The sequence below is a fragment of the Hyperolius riggenbachi genome, chromosome 9, assembly GCF_040937935.1.
Source record: "Hyperolius riggenbachi isolate aHypRig1 chromosome 9, aHypRig1.pri, whole genome shotgun sequence".
NCBI lineage: Eukaryota > Metazoa > Chordata > Amphibia > Anura > Hyperoliidae > Hyperolius > Hyperolius riggenbachi.
Window position 1 is genome coordinate 83,413,123 of NC_090654.1, and position 20,825 is coordinate 83,433,947.

The following is a 20,825-nucleotide window of genomic DNA, read 5'->3' on the forward strand; positions in this document are numbered from 1 at the left end:
ATTATCACACCAAGCATTGCTTTTTAGTAGGAGGGCTTTTCAGTCTCTTTTAGTCCCCTGTACTTTCCTAGTGGTTTGGGTCACCCCGAGCTGCTTGGTTACTCTGGTAATTTTACCTATATTCTGCAGTCAGCTGCAAGCGTCCAGCAATTGTGGTGATCCCTTGCATGAGCATCTGAGCAGGCAGCAGCCTCCCCTGGAAGCTAAATGTTTGTTTGTTTTTACCAGGCAGTAAACTCAATGCGTATAAATCGCTGACACACTTGTGGTTACAAGTGCTCCTATAATTTGAAACCCCAGCAGTTGGGTGGCTAAATGACATGTTTAACATGCCTTTTTATCCATTCGTGTGAAAGAGCCCTACCAATGGAAAAAAAAAGAACACAGCTCTAATTAGGATTGTAACTGTACAGAAACAGGTTTATATCATCATTAAGTGATCCAGTAAGCATGGGTGATATTTGGTAAAACAAAATACAGTATATGAGGTTGCAAAATATTGCACCCCTTTGCTAAAACATTAGTGAAATAGAAGTTATGTGACTGAGGACACTTGCAGCACCTGCAGTGGGGACTTTTTTGTAATCTATTCAGGACACCCTGTATTTATAACAAATGTTTATCCTTGCTGGCATGTGCAATCCCACCAAGCTCAGTGTTCTCCCCAGAAATTTTTTGCAGCCGGGTGGCATGAAAAAGTAGCCGGGTGGGGTGAGATGAGAAATTGGAAGGCCAGAGCTTTTTTGGACAACTCTGCTTACAAGAGAGGAGGAGGTGAGCCCGTTGACAGCCGGCTGGTCACCAAAACTAGCCGGGTGGAGCACCCGGCTAAAAGAGCCTGGGGAGAACACTGAAGCTTTTAGAAAACTTCAAGGATAGCAAACACGGCAACCTAAAAGTTGAGAATTTGTTTGAAAAATCAGGTCAGGTTTGCTGGATAACTTAAAGCCTTAGTCCAGCCAGTCGTTTTTTTTTTAATGCTTATGATACTTTATTTAAAATACTATCTGATGGCTCCTGCCTTGATCCTATAGCTATTTGTTACATGCAGAGTGAGAGGTCTTTCCCCAGCATGAAGCAGATTACCTGACCCCACCCACTTCCACCCGGGGATGAAAGAGATAACTCTTGGTGGTCAGCACTGCAGATATGGCCCCTCCCTACTCAATGTGTAATAAGCAAAATAGCTATTTCATTGTATGTCTATTGCAAAAAGTGGGAACATGCAATGCTCAAAATGGCATATATTGCTGAGGGTGAACTAAAGCTTGACGTTCTCCATTATTTTCCAATCCTGAAGCACATTAGTAAATCAGGCCCATTGCGCCATTTTGGATCAATGACTTACTTGCCCAAGGCAAAACATTCCAGTTTAACCGTAGAGCCCTTTGCAGCCGTCACAGACTCTGGGAAATGAACCTCGATTTTAGGCTCGTACTCGCCCATGACACCTAAGACACAAAACACAACAGTAAGCAGAGGCAGCAGTACAGTCTGTTCATCTACAATTTCCAATGGAAAAGCACCTTTAAGCCTAAATTAGCCTGCCCCTGCATTCCAGGACTTTCTTTTATATTTGAATATTTACAAAGTAGGTTGAAAGTTTTACTGTCTCTAATCAGTGGCAGCCTAATAAGTGTTCCAGAGTTAAAAAAAAGCTCAATAGTTCATGTATTTTCTCTCTCTCTCTGCCATCAGAAGTTGTTTTCTGCCAGGAAAATGTTTATGGCTGTAATTTGCTTATCTATGATGTTTACGATATTCCCGACAGGTACCGACAAGACAGAAGCTGTCACTTCCCTGCCTAGAAATTAACTCTTTCAGGCATCAAAATAAAACAAGTAAAACAGCCTGGTTATTATTAATATGTTTTGTACTGTACATACACATGTTTATTTCATCATGTCAACACGTCGTCTCAGATACACTTTAACATTACAACTACATTTTTGGGGATTTTCCACCTCTGTTTGCAAGCTACTCCCTAATCAGTGAGGTTTGCTATATTCCTGACAAGACTGAAGCTGTCACTTCCATGCCTACAAATTAACTCTTTCAGGCAGCAAAATAAAACCAGCCTGGTTATTAATATGTGTTGTACTGTACATACACGTTTATCTCATCTCATCAAGCATCCTGCATGTGTACATTGGAGGGGGCCGCCCAGCACCTCAAAGGAGGACACAGTATACTTATGGTGAAACAGCTGTGAGGTAAACCAGCACCTCGTACCGGGTGGAGATCAGAGGCTGAATGCAGGGAGCTGTATCACTTTCGAAAACTGATAAAGAAAGGGGGAAGGGGGGGGGGGGGGGATGTAGGTGGACAGCCAGGAAGTACTACAAAGAGGTCCTATTGTGTATGAATATTGAAAACCTTGCATAAACAATCATAAGCCATGTTAAACCCAATATTGCATATAGCAAGGCACTAGGCATAGGACCTCAGAAGGAATTCAAAGGTGTTGTGACAACCAACAAAGAACTAATACAAAACAATTACTAAGTTAACAGCACAAATCCAAACCACTGTTATACTAATCAGCCATGTCCATGAATGTGCTAACAATTGATTAGGTTGTCCAGGCCCTGCACTACCATTCAATACGTTCTATCGTGTAACAGAGTTAGTAAGAATGGAATGTTTGGTATAGTTTTTTGGTGCCTTCCACCAGCAGATGATGTCTGAGGCCATCTGCCTAGTTTGCCTATATTTAAAACCATCACAGCTTCCAGGTATGAGCAGTGATTGCATCTAATATTCAAGTGTAACACCTCCATGTTTCTAATGTAAACCATCAGTTATCCAGTAGAGATATCTCATAATATCCCCCTCTAAGATTCTGGAATTTATTAGTCTCACTTTGCGCCCATGAAATGACACGTGAGCTTGGGGAAAGGTTAGGTAAAGCCTTTTCCAAATGGTAAAATGTTTTTGTTTTGTTTTTAACTTGGGAGAGGAGAACTAGTGTACTGGCTGAGAGCTCTGCCTGTTCAGTAAGCCTGCACCTATTCAGTAACGAGACCTTGGGCAAGACTCCCCAACACTGCTTCTGCCTACTGAGTGCGCCATAGTAGCTGCAGCTCTGTGGCTAAAGATGGGTACACAAGCACTACGGAAGCCAGCGACGGGTCCGTCAGACCCTCCCACTGGGCGGGCATTCCAGTGACAGTAGTGCGTGTGTACGCACTCTCGGCGGACTGATAAGGCTGTTCCGCTCAGCGGATCGTTTAGGAACAGACTTATCAGTCCGCCGACAGTGCGTACACACGCACCACTGTCTGCTGAAAGTCCTCCCAGCGGGAGGGTCTGACGGACCCGCCGTTGGCTTCCGTAGTGCGTGTGTACGCACCTTTTGAGTCCGCCAGGAGAAAAGTACAAGATATCGTATGTAAAGTAGATGAATAAGAACTTTTCTAAGTTGAATAAAGCTCAGCCTGGAGGATTCACTAACTAAACATCAATTTACTGTGTGTGACTGTTGTTTTTACAAGGCTTCCCTAAATAGACTCTCCTGACATTCATCCCATACTGCAAAGTCCGGCTACCTGGACTGCCAACTGGCCACATCAATCATATCAGCCTATTAATTATTCATCCTGAATATATTGATATAGAGGAAAACAGGTAAAGGCAAAATCTGATCCCACAAGGTCAGTGTAAAACCATCTTCTAGAATTTCGACATCATTAAATAATACAAGGTGACCCCTCTTCTTTACAGGAAAGGCAATTTCATGATATGTCTGGAAATTGGGAAATGGGATACAACTGGACTTGGAGAAGGGCTTGGGAATGCTGGGTGAGAATAAAGGCTTGTACACACTAGACCAGTGATGGCTAACCTTGGCACTCCAGCTGTGGTGGAACCACAAGTCCCATGAGGCATTGCAATACTCTGACAGCTCTAAGCATAACTCGGGGAGGCAGAGGCATGATGGGATTTGTAGTTTTTTTTTTATGCAAAAGGAAAAGACAACCCCTATATAACCATATATTATCTCAAGCAAGCAAAATTAGATGAAAGACAAAAATGAGTAATCTATGAAAAAGTTTATTGAGCCAACTACACATAATTAAAAACATTTAAAAGCAAGGCCAGCCATCAACCTAGCCACAAAAGGCCCCAAATAATGTTATTTAAATAAATAAAGTAGCACCAATCATGTAATAATTGACCTCTAAGGTCAAGAATATTGTGTATCCTCTAACAGCCGCAATTAAAAATTGAATACCTTACCAGTGTCACTACAAAACATTTTTTTGATATAAAAAATGTTAGCTAGTACACTTATTCATATAGGGCACTTATTTGTGTTAAAATAATGTAGGTTGCTGTTAATATTGCATCCCCATATTTTCCCTTCCCGGCATTAATATCTACCCCTTATTGAGCTTAGATTTATACTCACTAATCATTAATTGCACTATGCACTAAGCACTTTACAGAGATTCACTGTAATTGGGTCAGGTTTATTCATTTATTGGATTTGTGTGTCCTCTCATCTATCTGCAATACAGTCTTTTTCTCTATATACCTTCATAATTAAAAACCTTTTTTTATATCAAAAACATTTTTATATCAAAAAAATGTTTTGTAGTGACACTGGTAAGGTATTCAATTTTTGATTGCAGCTGTTAGAGGATACACAATATTCTTGACCTTAGAGGTCAATTATTACATGATTGGTGCTACTTTATTTATTTAAATAACATTATTTGGGGCCTTTTGTGGCTAGGTTGATGGCTGGCCTTGCTTTTAAATGTTTTTAATTATGTGTAGTTGGCTCAATAAACTTTTTCATAGATTACTCATTTTTTGTCTTGCATCTAATTTTGTTTGCTTGAGATAATATATGGTTATATAGGGGTTGTCTTTTCCTTTTGCATACATGGTTCAATTCCAGGTCTAACGACCTACTTCCCCCCACGTATACATATATATATTTTTCTTGACAGCAATACTTGATTGCCTTACTATGCGTGCTTGTTTTTCTCTTGTGTTTTGATAACATTGGGATTTGTAGTTTTGTCACAGCTGGAGTGCAAAGGTTAGCCATCACTGCACTAGATGAAACTTGGGCTAGGGCTGCCAATAATGAGTACCTTTGCAGAGTATCCAGTGAGGGTACATAGGTCCCAATGCTGCCCTGAGGTCTCAGCCAATGATCAGCCCGGTGGATGGATTCAGCCAAGAGCATTATTCTACCCACTAATCCACCTGCTCCACCAGCCCTACTTCCTCCCCCTGCATAGCAACAGAACACGTTGCCAACCTGAAGACTACTGAAGCATGTGTACAATGTTGGCTCAGCAATGTCACCCGAGAGATCCCGATCCCTGCCGGGAGACATGTCTTGTACGTGTGTATGAGGCTTAAAGAGAACATGAGACTGTGAAGTAGAGTAAAATTATACATACCTGGAGCTTTCTCCAGCCCCATCCAGGCTTAGCTCTCCCTTGTCATCCTCCTCTGACTCCTGGATCCTCTGCACTATGTCCCGGAAAGTCCTCTGGTCTGGGGCATACTGCGCATGCATGGCCCCACCACGTGCAAACCCCATGGCCGGGAGCGCTTTGTGCCTGTGTAGTACTACTGAACAGGCGCAAAACACTCCTGGGCATGGGAACGCGACGGGGAGAGACTGCACCTGCACCAACTGGAGGACTTTATCGGGGCTGATTTCAGGAGATCCAGGAGTCGGAGTAGGACGGCGAGGGAGCCATAGGCGCTGAAGGGGCTGGAGGAAGGTATGTATAATTTTTTTCCCCCTCAATGTCCTACTACACTTAAAGTTAAATAATGCAAATTCAATGTTAAGCAGCAGCAGTCAGAGCAAGTACTTCTTTTTAGGATACAAGCAAAGCAAAATAATAGTAATAAAAAAAAACCTCTTCTGAGACCAAAACTCGAGTGCGGGATAGAGTTTAGGCCATTACAGTAAGGGTATAGAAGTTCCAGAACAGGTACCTAAATTGCCAACTAAATTAATTAAACAGATACAAGGTCTCGCTTACAATAACATTTTAGACAACCTGTGTTTATTAACTTGGAAAAGAGACCACTTACAAGCACCCTAATTAAGATGTATAAATACATCCACAAGCGTTATTAAACCTTGGCAAATTAGCTTCCCCCCCTTAAGTATGTATACAGGAAAGGAAGGCATGAACTGCGTATGGAGGAAAGAAGACTTTACCACCAGTAAGAGTGGTTAAAATGTGGGATATCTTACCACAGGATGCAGTTATGGTAAATTGTACATCAAATTGGGAAGGACTGCATATATTTATATATAACACAGAACTAAATATAGGTCTTATGCCAGGCTAAAGTCCAACTTGGAGAATATGGACAAGTCAGATTAAGGCTCACCGTCAGTGCGCAGGGTTAGCGGAGTGCTGGGCCCATGCTCCCGGGTGTTGGTCACTGTATTTGTCACCACACAGGTATAGTTTCCAGCATCTGAGGGCTCCACCTTGGCGATGTAGAGATTTCCAGTGACTTGTGAGACGAATCTGCGGTTGTCTTGCTGCACGAATGGAGGGTACTCATTAAAGGTCCAGGCATAGACCAGCTCTGGAGAGGAGAAACAGCAGGGATGAGAAGAGATATAGTACAGGGAGGACTCCAATGTAAACATACACGCTGGCAAAATGACCATTCACATTTTTCAATCAAAAAGATCCTATCGTTTCGAACGTAGCCAGGTTGTTCTTGGCATACTTGGCTCCATTCACTGTGATCAGGAAAATGCAATTCACTTTTTCTCCTGAGTTTTCTTCTAGGTGATATTTTCACAATTGTCAATAAAATATCTTTTAAACCACCAGCAAGCAAGAAAATACTTTAAATAATTTTGATAGTACTTTTTCATCTACTTTTTAAATTGAAAAGTGCTGAAAGGTTATTTTTAGAAAAAGATTAAAAATGATCTAATAAACTTAAGAAAAAAAGGGAATTGCATATGGGCAAATATGTATGTTTAGGTCAATTTACAAAGAAAAAACGAGACCAAAGGCCATGTACAATTCCATTTTTCTCCTGAGTTTTCTCCTTGGTGAGAGTTTTAAATCTATCAATGTCTTTTAACCACTTGACCACTGAGGGGTTTTTCCCCTTTAGGACCAGAGCAATTTTAACCTGTCAGCGCTCCTCCCATTCTTTCGCCAATAACTTAATTACTACTAATCACAACTAAAGGATCCATATCTTGCTTCTTTGCCACCAATTAGGCTTTCTTTGTGTGGTACATTATGCTAAGAATTATTTTATTCTAAATGCATTTTAATGGGAATAAAAAGAAAAAAAATCATTATTTCTCAGTTTTCGGCCATTATAGTTTTAAAATAAAATGTGCTACTGTAGACATGGCCGGATTTACAACTCACAAGCCTGTAGGCAGAGGCGTTCTGGCGCCCTGGCTCCATGATGGATATAGAAGTGCTTATACTTTGTTGTTGTTCTCATCTGGGTTGTATTTTTTTGTTGGCCTCATCTGGGCTGTATTTGTGTTTTAAAGGGGACCTTAACTGAGAGGGATATTGATGTTTCCTTTTAAACAATACCAGTTGCTTGTCAGTCCTACTGATCTCTTTGGCTCTAGTAGTATCTGGATCACACACCTGAAACAAGCATGCAGCTAATCCAGTCTGATTTCAGTCAGAGCACCTGATCTGCATGCTTTCTGAGGGTCTGAGGCTAAAAGTATTAGAGACACAGGATCAGCAGGAGAGTTTGGCAACAGGTATTATTTTAAAAGGAAAAATCCATATCCTTCTCAGTTTAGGTTCCCTTTAACAATCATGGGACACTCTGGGCTCTTCACAAGAACTAAGCCTCTGATGAAGCAGCCTTGAGCTGTGAAACGCACATCAGGCAAACATTAGGTCATCGTCTACCCATTAAATACTGTCTATGTAATTTATTCATTTTAAAAAAGTTATTTACATCCCAGTTGTTACATGATATATAATAAACATATTGAGTTCTATGTTTATATGTTTCTTATTATTATTCCCCAGCCAAAACAACTCAACATATTAAAAACATATTAAAATAATTTATTTACTAAGATATGGAAAAAAAATACTTGAGCTTTGTGTAATTAGCCCATGGAGACAGATCACTGAAGCGAATTTCTGATAAGAAGTGTTACATTATGGAGTGTGGGAGGATCCACCTACTAAAATCACTTGACCATTACCAAAACTGTGGAAAGTGCAATATGATATCTTTCTAAATGGGCAATTTCATATCTAATCAGAAAAGAAAAAAACTTACTATACTGGAATAAATGGGAAAAAAAAAGTTGTTTTGGCTTTTAAGTCCTCAATTCACGGAGCTTTATCAAACACTTTATCGAACGTTTGATAATTTACCTCATGGGTAAAATCTAATTTTGAATTCACTAAGGTGTTATAGATTTATCGAATGTTTTATCGATGAAATGTTCAATAAATCTATTACACCTTAGTGAATTCAAAATTAGATTTTACCCATGAGGTAAATTAGCAAACGTTTGATAAAGTGTTTGATAAAGCTCTGTGAATTGAGGGCTAAGAATTACTGCATCTTGTGTACAGACCTCTGGGAAATTCAGGGAGCCAAATACACATACATGAAGATAAATCTGTACAAAAAAGTATTCCTTTACACTTTTCATTTGCATATTTTAATGCACAGAACAGTCACTAAAGATGGTTGCAGCCCTCCCTGTAAAAAAAAGGTTTAATGCGTGAAAATATATGGCTACAGTCTATACAGTTTCTCCACAAGACTGAAGCAAGGAGTTTTGAATCAGGATGATACCATTTATTGGCTAACCTAGAGATGAATAAACAGTGAGCTTTCGGCTTATAAAAAGCCTTTGTCGGACTAGGTTCCTGACAAAAACTGAAAAGCACAGCTTATATATACTGACATACAGAGGAGCAACATTCTTTAGCAAATATAAATAAATGTAATTAGATGCCTTAACTGTTACTTCAGGAGGCTTTCCCAGGCATCCAGGCTAAATTGATAAGACTGACAAACACTAGAGGGAGCTCTATGCCAAGCCACTGTCAGCCAGGATTCCAGCAATTGGAATTGGAATGAAATTGCATTGTCTTACCTCCAGAATGAGGCGGCGGGCCGCACAGCAGCACCATCCCCTGCCCCTCGCGCACTGACACCGTACTCCGGGTCCTGGTCTGGAATGAGTCGAGATCTGTGAAAAGATTTCAACGTCAGATCGATGTCTGGTGAACTTTAAGAGAAGACAATCAGTAACTCCCTACAACAAGATACAAGTCTCTCAGCTGCTCCTGAAACATTACATCACACTGTGCATTTCCCACTACATTAGTGAGTCTGCAAGTCCTTCACCAGCTGCTGCTGTCTGCTGTCAGGTTACCATAAAAAGGTGCACAGTGTACTGTAGAAAAGATCTATTTTATATCACAAATGGCCTGATTTACTAAAGCAGACAAAAGCTGAGAACATTAAAAAACAAATGATCCAGGGAACCTGGACTGGAATTTGGAAAGCTTGTCTGCTTTTAGGTGTCAACATTTTGTATCTCTTATTTGGATCATGATATCTAAACATTGTGCAAAACCTCAAAACCAGGACATCACGCCACTTGGTGTGGAGTAGTCCTGGGGCTGCCACTGCGTTCATGCCAATGGGCGTTATGTGGTCGGCAAGTAGTTAAAGCGGACCCAAACCAAACATTTTTTTTTAATTCAAATTATTTAGTTGCATTACTCTGACACATACAAAGATAAATAAACACTCCTTCAAGCCTATGAGCATTTCAGCGCATGCTTTTCACCCTTCTCTTTTCACAGCTAGGGTTATACAGGTGGCAGCCATTAGCAATTCCTCCTTTGCTGGACACCATCTACTCCACCAGTCTGCCGGATTCTGTCCCGGCAATATGAAAGGAAGGGGGAGGGGGTTCCTCCAATAAATGTAAAATATTTTATATTTGTCATCATGCAGCTGAAAAAAAAGGCTGCTATTTATTAATATAATTTAGAAAATAGATTTTATTTCCGAAATCTTGTATTTTTAATTTGGGTGCACTTTAAGTGTATTTTCACTTCAGGTTTGCTTTACATCACCAGCCAGTAAGGGTTCCTATTTACCAGCACTAGGTGGCGCATGTAAAAGCCATTTAGTGTTATTGCATAGGGAGCTCTGGCTGGCTGGCAGCTAAAGCTGCAATCTGAAGGGAGGAGACAGCACCCCTAGCCACTACAGATAATAGCTGATTTGGGAGGTAAGGTAGTTGTATAGTGCTGTACTTGCAGCACTAGCCCTGGTGTCCATTTTTATTTTTTCTGCTTAATTAATCCAAGGTTACTAAAGACAAGTTTTTGCTGTGGATGCTGCATGTGATAGAAATACACACTCCAATTCACTGAGCATTTAGCAATCCTCTCTGTATTCTGAAATGACCCAGGGTGAGTGTTGCAAAATGTTGTTATACAGCAGAAGTACTTTAAGAAATCCACCCATGAAATAGTCAATTCGCAGAGAATGTGAGTTATTCTGCAATTAGAACATTCTTCTCTTTTGCAGCATTAGCAGCATTATGTGAAATTCTAAAGGACACTTTCAAATGGCAGCAATGTGTAATTTCAATCTATGGCGTGTAGACAGAATAAAAACAGAGGTTTGTGAGGTTACTTGGAAGGAGTTAGGAGTATAGAATAGTGTGAAAAGGTTCCTTTGACTGTGAAAAGAGAAGATTGACATTCTTATTTCAGATTTCTGAAATTCTTTACAAATGCAGAAAGAGGAAGTAGAATCCTAAAAATCCATTAAAGGCACCTTTTCATGCAAGTAAAGCACTGGTCATGCCTTAACTTTATCACATTCTACCTTATTTAAACTTCCCACCAGGGGTGTGTTTAGGCACAGGCATTCCAGGCCACTGCCTGTAGTGCCATTGGTCCTGGGGTGCGCCATGCCCCAGATTAAGCTTTGCCCCCCGAACTGAGAACACCCTGAACTAATTCCCGCCCCCAGGCCCGGATTTACATCACAGGAACCTATAGGCACAGATGTCCTGGCATCCAAGAATTCACCCTCCATGATCTCACAAACCCCCGCCGAACCGCACTGCAAGTGTACTGACTGCCCAAGTTGTCACTTCTCCATTACATACCTTGCCTGTCATAGGTAGCTACAGGTTCTCCTTAGCATTAGGTAGCCAGAGGTACCCTTAGTAGTAAGTAGCTAGTGGTGCTCCTGACTGAAAGGAGAATTGATCAGTGGAATTCCGAGAGCTGGGAGAGTATCCTCTCATTTACACTCCACTCAGGACTCTGCATAGGGAAGGAGTGAGGGAAGCACTAGGGGAGGGGAGTGAGACGCTTTTTCATTATCAGGCGCCTGTAGGCACATGCCTATAGTGCCTTATGGTAAATCCAGCCCTGTCCGCCTCTGACCTAAGCCCACACTGCGTGTTTGTGCCTCCTTCTGTCTCCTCGTGCCACCACACCTTCAGTCCATCTGTGCCACCTCTGCCCCCCTGTGTGTGTCCCTCTGTCCCCCTGTGCCTCCTCCTTCTATCCTCCTGTGCTGTGTCTATGCAACCATCCTGTCTGTTTTCTGCTCCCTCTAGTGCTAGCTCGCCTCATGTAGTGTGTAATCATGCTGCATGTGGTAGGAGATGCTGGGTATCAGGGCGAGTGGTGATCGGACAGGGGGAAGCACAGCACAGGACTACCAGGGCCGGATTTCTGGCAAGGCCTCATAGGCCATGGCCTAGGGCACCAGAAATTTAGGGGCGGCTCAGTGAGGGGCAGTAAAGCTATTCTATCTATCTACAAGGACAGATTTAACCTTCAAACTCCCTGTCCTGTACTTGTGTCATCCCTGCAAGACCTGTAAGCTCTAGTCTGCAGGTACACTTCAGACTAGCTCTCATGGTGACACAATGGTTCCATCATTAATGAGATAACAAACATAACATAAACGTTCTTAAGGAAAACATAACTTATAATCTATACGCATATTACTAAAATAGTCATTGTCTGTGACAACTGACATCCAATGATGGAAAGTAAGTAAAATTCTCATTGGGGCACACAGAGATAACAACCAAACAGACGGTATAGTTGGCCTTGGGCGGTGAAAAGTACAAATCCGGCCCTGAGGACTACACTAGGATTATATCTCCACAATAACAACATCCTGTACGCCATATACAGCAGTGCTGTGGCTGCTCCATGCCATGCAGACTTCCTTTGCAGCTCCAAAAGCACCTCCATAAATAATCATTATTCATATCTAACCTAAAGCCTATATCTGTGATCTGATATATACATACAGGAGGAGAGTGGATTACAAGCTGAGCAGGCTGATCACAGATCTGTAAGTAATGTTGAGATACACAATTCTGGGGGGAGCTTGGAGTGCATAAGGGAAGAACATGGGCGTCCGCAGAAAAATTTCCAGGGGGGGGAAGGCGGGGAAGAAGTGGCGCCGAAGATTTCGGTGAAGCTGTGCATATGAGGGCTAAGTTGTATGGCACGCATAGCGAGCCGCACCGAAAAATGGGTGTGGCCATGGAATGTGGGTGTGCCCACGGGTGGATACAAATTTACATGAGCTTAGCAATGGTGGGACATTAGATTAGGACAATGGTGGCAAACCTTTGGGAGGCCGAGTACCCAAACTGCAACCCAAAAGTCACTTATCTATCGCAAAGTGCCAACAGCAATTTAAACTAAATACAAAAGTTTTAACTCATACATGAACATTATGGAAAATCCAAGTTGAAACTAAACTGTGAAGCTAAACAATTTCATTCATCCTACATCTGAAAAATGTATTCATTTTTTTAGAACCTCCCAGTTTTATTTTCTGTTTTAAAAAGCTAAAAAAGTTGGTTTAATGCTATTGTCTCATATGATGATGATTCAGCTTTTCCCATAGTCTCGCAGTTAGCAATCTCGTGACCCCCAACAAGACAAATTCAGCAATCATGAGGCCTCCATCAAGACAAATTCAGCAATCATGGGGCCCCCAACAAGACAAATTCAGCAATTGTGAGGCCCCCAACAAATCATGAGGCCCCCAACAAGACACATTCAGCAATTATGATGCCCCCAACAAGACAAATTCAGCAATCATGAGGCCCCCAACAAATCATGAAGCCCCCAACAAGACACATTCAGCAATCTTGAGGCCCCCAACAAATCACAAGGGCCCCCAATAAGACAAATTCAGCAATTATGAGTCCCCCAACAAGACAAACTCAGCAATCATGAAGCCACCAACAAGACAAATTCAGCAATCATGATGCCCCCAACAAGACAAATTCAGCAATCATGAGGCCCCCAACAAGACACATTCAGCAATCTTGAGGCCCCCAACAAGACAAATTCAGCAATGATAAGGCCCCCAACAAAATTCAGCAGTTATGAGGCACATAAATGGACAACATTTCACATAAATAGGCAGAATGCCCCCTTAATATGGTAGACACCTTTCACCTGGCTTCTCAATTCTCCTCTACTGGCTGCTGTGCCTGGCTGGCCTGGCAATACTGTTTTTGGCTGGATTGGGGATGACATGTGGGCTATAAGGCCTTGCGGTGATGCTGTGGCCGGGCTGGATGGCGGTGATGCTGTGGCCGGGCTGGCTGGCGGTGATGCTGGGCTGTGCTTGGCTGGTTGAAGTAAATGCTGGCCTGACTGGTGGTGATGTTGTGGCCTTTTTGACAGTGATTCTGCGCTGGTTGGCTGGTGGTGATGCTGGGCTGGCTGGCTTGGATAGTTTAGGTAGTGACAGGTGCCCCTTAGTTTAGGTAACGCCAGGAGCCCCCAGTTTAGGTAGCGCCGGGAGCCCCCCAGTTAGGTAGTGACAGGCGCCCCCCAGGTTAGGAAGTGACAGGTGTCCCCCAGGTTAGGTAGTGACAGGGACCTCCAGTTAGGTAGTGACCGGGACCCCCAGGTTAGGTAGTGACAGGGACCCCCAGGTTAGGTAGTGACAGGGACCCCCAGGTTAGGTAGTGAAAGGGACCCCAAGTCCAGTTAGGTAGTGACAGGGACCCCCAGGTTAGGAAGTGACAGGCACCTCCCAGGTTAGGAAGTGACAGGTGCCCCCAGGTTAGGTAGTGACAGGGACCCCCAGTTAGGTAGTGACAGGGTTCAGCAGGTTAGGAAGTGACAGGGACCGCCAGGTTAAGAAGTGACAGGGACCCCCAGTTAGGTAGTGACAGATGCCCCCCAGGTTATGAAGTCACAGGTGCCCCCTAGGTTAGGTAGTGACAGGGAGCCTCAGTTAGGTAGTGACAGGGACCCCCAGGTTAGGAAGTGACAGGTGCCGCCAGGTTAGGAAGTAACAGGGACCCCCAGTTTAGGTAGTGACAGGGACCCCCAGGTTAGGTAGTGAAAGGGACCCCAAGTCCAGTTAGGTAGTGACAGGGACCCCCAGGTTAGGAAGTGACAGGCACCTCCCAGGTTAGGAAGTGACAGGTGCCCCCAGGTTAGGTAGTGACAGGGACCCCCAGTTAGGTAGTGACAGGGTTCAGCAGGTTAGGAAGTGACAGGGACCCCCAGGTTAAGAAGTGACAGGGACCCCCAGTTAGGTAGTGACAGATGCCCCCCAGGTTATGAAGTCACAGGTGCCCCCTAGGTTAGGTAGTGACAGGGAGCCTCAGTTAGGTAGTGACAGGGACCCCCAGGTTAGGAAGTGACAGGTGCCGCCAGGTTAGGAAGTAACAGGGACCCCCAGTTTAGGTAGTGACAGGCGCCCCACATGTTAGGAAGTGACAGGGACCGCCAATTTAGGTAGTGACAGGGACCCCCCATTTAGGTAGTGACAGGTGTCCCCCTTACCTTGACAGCCCAGCGCCAGACCTCAAGACCAACCCACGACCCGACCAGTTAGAGCGGGCGCACGGACGCACCACGCTCTATATGCGGAAGTGATGTCACTTCCGCATATCAGTGCGGAGTGCTAGGTCCTAGCGCCCGCACTATTGGTCGCCGCCTGATCGAGGTCTGACGCTGGGGACGGGAGCAGCGGCTGGGGGGGGGGGGGGGGGGATTGGCAGCGGCGGCGGAGGGGGGGGCAGTGGGCGTCCAGGGCAGGGAAGATGCCCCAATTTGCCCGACGTGCGAACGCCCGTGGGGAAGAAGGAGAGGTTACAGCAGACACAGTGCTGCTGTATAGGGTGTAATGCAGTGGTCCTGGTGAACAGGCTGGGGTCAGCTGGATAGCATAATGGTAAGGCTGTTGCCTTTGATGTAGAATTTTAGCCTTAGAACAGGGTATAATCCTTCTCAAGTTTGCCTCAGCCAGCAAAAAGTCTAGAACTGGCCCTGACCTCCACCCTTCTTTTTCTCAAAAGTTTAAGGTCCCTTGTTGTAGGGGCTTCTAGTTGTAAAGCAATAATGCTTGTAAACAGTAAGCAGTCAGGGAGTCCTTAGATCTCATCAGGGGAGCAAAGTCAATAATATATTCATATTGCTGTATTAGTCAGGGGGTAATTTGGGGTTGATATAGGAAATTTCCGTAATAAGTTCTCTTATCCATTCCAGCACTATGGGATTTCTCGATGCTGCATCATAATAGAATAAATAAGCCCCTGGCCATCATCTATGTATTGTGCATTCATTTATATGCTGAGTGAGGCGTCAGCCTGAAGCTGGGCCTAGATGATCCATGCGGATATTTTACAGGACAAGGATAAATGAGGGCATGAGCTGGCGATGAGGTTGGCGTATGGGAAGGAATTATGGGGAAGAATATATATCTGGTGCATTAGGGTGACATATGACGACTGACACGCACTTAATGACCGCAGAGTCAGAATTGTCAGTTGGCGGAATGCGAGCGGCGTGCATAATGAAGTGCAATGCGAATCACTGATGGCGCTAATAACGTTCCGAGTGGGCACATAATTCTAATGACTTATCACTGTTATTACAAGGAGAGAATACAGATTTCTGACAGACGCTGCAGTCGGCGCTCAGCTGACCTCTGATTTTTTGTAAATGCATATTTAATGAGGAACAGCGCAATGTCAGCGAGGTAGTATACAGTAACTTCAAATCCGACCGTGTACCTGTCTTATTCCAGGCTCTGCACACAGCTATCGCATTCCAGGCTCTGTATACAGCTGTCTCATTCCAGGCTCTGTATACAGCTGTCTCATTCCAGGCTCTGTATACAGCTGTCTCATTCCAGGCTCTGCACACAGCTGTCTTATTCCAGGCTCTGTATACAGCTGTCTCATTCCAAGCTCTGCATACAGCGGTCTTATTCCAGGCTCTGCATTCAGCTGTCTTATTCCAGGCTCTGCATTCAGCTATCGCATTCCAGGCTCTGTATACAGCTGTCTCATTCCAGGCTCTGTATACAGCTGTCTCATTCCAGGCTCTGTATACAGCTGTCTCATTCCAGGCTCTGTATACAGCTGTCTCATTCCAGGCTCTGTATACAGCTGTCTCATTCCAGGCTCTGTATACAGCTGTCTCATTCCAGGCTCTGTATACAATGGTCTCATTCCAGGCTCTGTACACAGCTGTCTTATTCCAGGCTCTGTATACAGCTGTCTCATTCCAAGCTCTGCATACAGCGGTCTTATTCCAGGCTCTGCATTCAGCTGTCTTATTCCAGGCTCTGCATACAGATGTCTCATTCCAGGCTCTGCACACAGCTGTCTTATTCTAGGCTCTGCATTCAGCTGTCTTATTCCAGGCTCTGTTTACAGCTGTCTCATTCCAGGCTCTGTATACAGCTGTCTCATTCCAGGCTCTGTATACAACGATCTCATTCCAGGCTCTGCACACAGCTGTCTTATTCCAGGCTGTGTACACAGCTGTCTCATGCCAGGCACTGTATACAACGGTCTCATTCCAGGCTCTGTACATAGCGGTCTCATTCCAGGCTCTGCATACAGTGGTCTCATTCCAGGCTCTGTATACAGCGGTCTCATTTCAGGCTCTGTACACAGTGGTCTCATTCCAGGCTCTGCATACAGCTGTCTCATTCCAGGCTCTGTACACAGCTGTTTCATTCCAGACACTGTACACAGCTGTCTCATTCCAGGCTCTGTATACAGATGTCTCATTCCAGGCTCTGTATACAGTTGTCTTATTTCAGGCACTGTACACAGATGTCTCATTCCAGGCTCTGTACACAGATGTCTCATTCCAGGCTCTGTACACAGATGTCTCATTCCAGGCTCTGCACACAGCTGTCTTATTTGAGGCTCTGTACACAGCGGTCTCATTCCAGGCTCTGCATAGATGTCTCATTCCAGGCTCTGTATACAACCGTCTCATGCCAAGCTTTGTACACAGCTGTCTCACTCCAGGCTTTGTACACAGCTGTCTCATTCCAGGCTCTGTATACAGATGTCTCATTCCAGGCTCTGTATACAACTGTTTCATTCCAGGCTTTGTACACAGCGGTCTCATTCCAGGCTCTGCACACAGCTGTCTCATTCCAGGCTCTGTATACAACTGTCTCATTCCAGGCTCTGTGCACAGCAGTCTCATTCCAGGCTCTGTACACAGCGGTCTCATTCCAGGCACTGTATACAGCTGTTTCATTCCAGGCTTTGTACACAGCGGTCTCATTCCAGGCTCTGCACACAGCTGTCTCATTCCAGGCTCTGTATACAACTGTCTCATTCCAGGCTCTGTGCACAGCAGTCTCATTCCAGGCTCTGTACACAGCGGTCTCATTCCAGGCTCTGTATACATCAGTCTCATTCCAGGCTCTGTACAAAGCTGTCTCATTCCAAGTCCTGTATACAACTGTCTCATTTGAAAGCTGTACGCAGCTTGTGGCTACAGGTTCTAAAGCCCACTTAGCTGCCAACCAGAATGGGAAAAGTGCCCCTTCCAGCCCCAGCCTGCACATAGATATTCCTGCATGCACAACAGCAGACTAAGCCCCAGCCAGCCGAGAGGGGCATCAAGGGCAATCTAAACTCAATAACCATTGCCCACACACCTACAGATATCTACCTACACCTGTTTTATATCAGGAACACAACCTGAAAAGTGTAGCATAACAAAGGCAGTTTTTCACTGGTGCATTAATTTTCACAGAAACATATTAAACCGCTAACAATAGACTACAGAATAAAATATCGAATAAATAAGAATAATAGAGGATTCTGCAGATGTCTTCTGCACAGTTAGCAGCTCCTGCAATAACCCCCCCCCCCCCCCCCCCCCTCTTCCCTGTATGCAGCTTCTTAATTCAGAATTTCAGCAGAAGCACGTTTGTAGCTCACGCCAGCCTGTTTTTAAGACAGGCCAGCCCAGATAAAGGGAGGGGTTTACAGTTTCACCTTGTCTCTGTTAGTCTCTGTATGATGGAGCTGAGCCTGGTATCATTACAGAAAATGACATAAGACCCCTGTGCTCCATGTGTCCCATTCAGGTTGCCTTCCTGGACGTCCTGCTGATCTGTTGCTCCATTCCATCTGACAAAGGTGTGAGAGATGAACTGCTTTCCCCAGGGCTTCTCACTCAGTTCTGTGTAGTGTCCCCCCCTGGAGAGATGGGATTCTGGCTACAAGCTTTATCTTGCTATGAGCTTGTTTTGATAAGACCATTTTTTAAGGTTCTGGTTTCCTGGGCAGGCAAATATCTGCTGGCTATTAGAAAAATCTTCAAAGACAAGATCCAAGCTTGTGAAGAAAGAACACAGGGACACCGGGAACCCAATCTGGTGCAATATCGTTAAGTCACAGCGGCAGGGTTTGTGAAACAATGTAGATAATGTAGATATACTCACAAGGCTGGGTTGGCTGAAGGGTATTTGAGGCGACTGCCTTTAAAAAAAAAGTAATCTTTTTGGATGCATAAACCTCCTGCGACACACCATCTGTGACCTCCTCCCTGACTTATTAAAATGTCCTGTTTTACCCTGTTAACGGCAACAGGACGTTTTAATAAGTTGCTCGCTCCCACCGCCAATCCACATGTGTGCGCGCCGTTCCCGCCGCAGCTTACCGTCGGATCACCGCGTTCCGTGATTGGGGAAGAGGCCCGAGCGGTCCTCTACCCAATCGCAATGCCTGGAATAATTGGATGTGACCACGAACAGTCCATTCATAAAACAGGAAGCCATCACAGTGTAACCAAATGTAAAAAAAAAGTGAACCCTTCCTAAATGGGAATGTGTTCCCTACTGCCATTTTGTGGCCAAAAAGTAAAATTACACATACAGGCACATACATACACATACACTTATACAGAATATTAAAAAAATAAATAACTTACACTTCCAAAGTCCCCCCCCCCTCCCCCAAAAAAAAAAAAATTGTAAAAAAAATAAGTAAAAAAAATACATAAATAGTAATTTAGGGACTCAGCTTTTATATTTTATGAGGGAATATTACTATAACTTTACTAAATAGGGGCTTGTAATTATGGACCGGACAAAACCTATATTTCCACATAATATATTGTCGCCATACATTGTGATAGGGACATAATTTAAACGGTTTAATAATCGGGACAACTGGGCAATCAAAATGTGTTGGTTTTAACCACAGGAGAACGTTTAATTTTAAAATTATAATGGCCGAAAACTGAGAAATAATATTTTTTTTCCATTATTATCTTATTTTTCCTGTTAAAACGCATTTAGAATAAAAAAAATTCTTAGCAACATGTACTACCCACAGAAAGCCTAATTGGTGGTGATAAAAAGAGGTATAGAATATTTTGTTATGATAAGTAGTAATAAAGTTATTAGGGAATAAAAGGGAGGAGCACTGACAGGTAAAATTTGCTCTGGTCCGTTAGGGTAAAAACTACTTGGGGGTGAAAGTGCCTGGATGAGGTATTGGCTCCTTTTAAGGGACAGGAGAGGTTAATGGCTGCAATACTGTATGCAGTGCAGTCATTAACCCCTCCTGAGCCCCAGGTGCAGCTGTTAACTTTGCTGGGTAGACTTATACTTGAGTCAATAAAAATTTCAGCTTAGGGGGGTTGAATATTGGAGGAGACTTATACACGATGTCGACCTGTATTAGAGTATATATGGTAATTATTTTATTTTAAGGCAGTTGCCTCGGATATCCTTTAAGGAGGCAACCACTCGAAAAGGCATTTGAGGAAGTACAGTCCCCACTGAGCCTTGTGGACATACTGTAAAGTACACACTCTTGGGAGATTTCCTGGAATGTGTCCCCCTGGTCAGGGATTGACTAGTAGTCTCCTTATTTTAAACCTTACATATAGCCATCTCATTCTAAGCTGTATACACAGCCGCCTAGTTCTGAGCTCTGTCTAAAGCCTTCTTCCCCAGAAACATATACAAAGCTGCCTTATTTATGAATCAGGTAAAAAGGGTGCAGGAGCCCTTACAGAAGAAAGGGCACCACCATAGGCGCCTTTGATAAAAGCCACAATTAGCGCAAAAAGGGAATTTTGGGGGCATGGCGGTGGCCGCAATAAGACACCTGCTGTCATCGAAATTTACCATCTTTGTTGCTGAGATGTTAAATTTGGGCATCGGGAGGCCCGCAATTAGAGGCAAGCATTGAAAATGTCCACACCCGGAGGCATCCGATAGAATCACGGGCTCCAGGGGTTCGTGGAAAAGCAAATTGTGGCATTGCATAGCGAGGAGGGGTTAAGGATAAGGGTTAGGCACCACCGGGGGGGGGGGGGGGGTGATCTTAGGGTTAGGCACCACCAGGGAAAAGTTCTGTGTGAGAGTAAGGTTAGATCGATCTATAGTAAAATATAGGTAAACATTACCGATATTTTACTATGGAATCCAGCAGTAGAATATCACTAATTGCAGCCATATTCTACTAGCGGCATTCCCCTGCGCCCTTTTTTCCA

General features: G+C 43.9%; 1 protein-coding gene across 9 annotated transcripts in view; it reads right to left on the bottom strand.

Moving 5' to 3' along the window:
* Positions 1-20,825, bottom strand: part of LOC137532531 (contactin-4-like) — a 434,987-nt gene that overhangs the window by 60,359 nt on the left and 353,803 nt on the right. For 8 of the 9 annotated variants that reach the window (XM_068253129.1, XM_068253131.1, XM_068253134.1 and 5 more), the window contains exons 5-7: positions 9,116-9,211; positions 6,376-6,579; positions 1,349-1,451 (exon numbers count right to left, since the gene is read on the bottom strand). In XM_068253129.1, the coding sequence (XP_068109230.1) occupies positions 1,349-1,451; positions 6,376-6,579; positions 9,116-9,211 (403 nt within the window). Of the gene's footprint in view, positions 1-1,348; positions 1,452-5,105; positions 5,210-6,375; positions 6,580-9,115; positions 9,212-20,825 lie in introns of those variants that run through there. The other variant, XM_068253136.1, reaches the window with a different exon arrangement.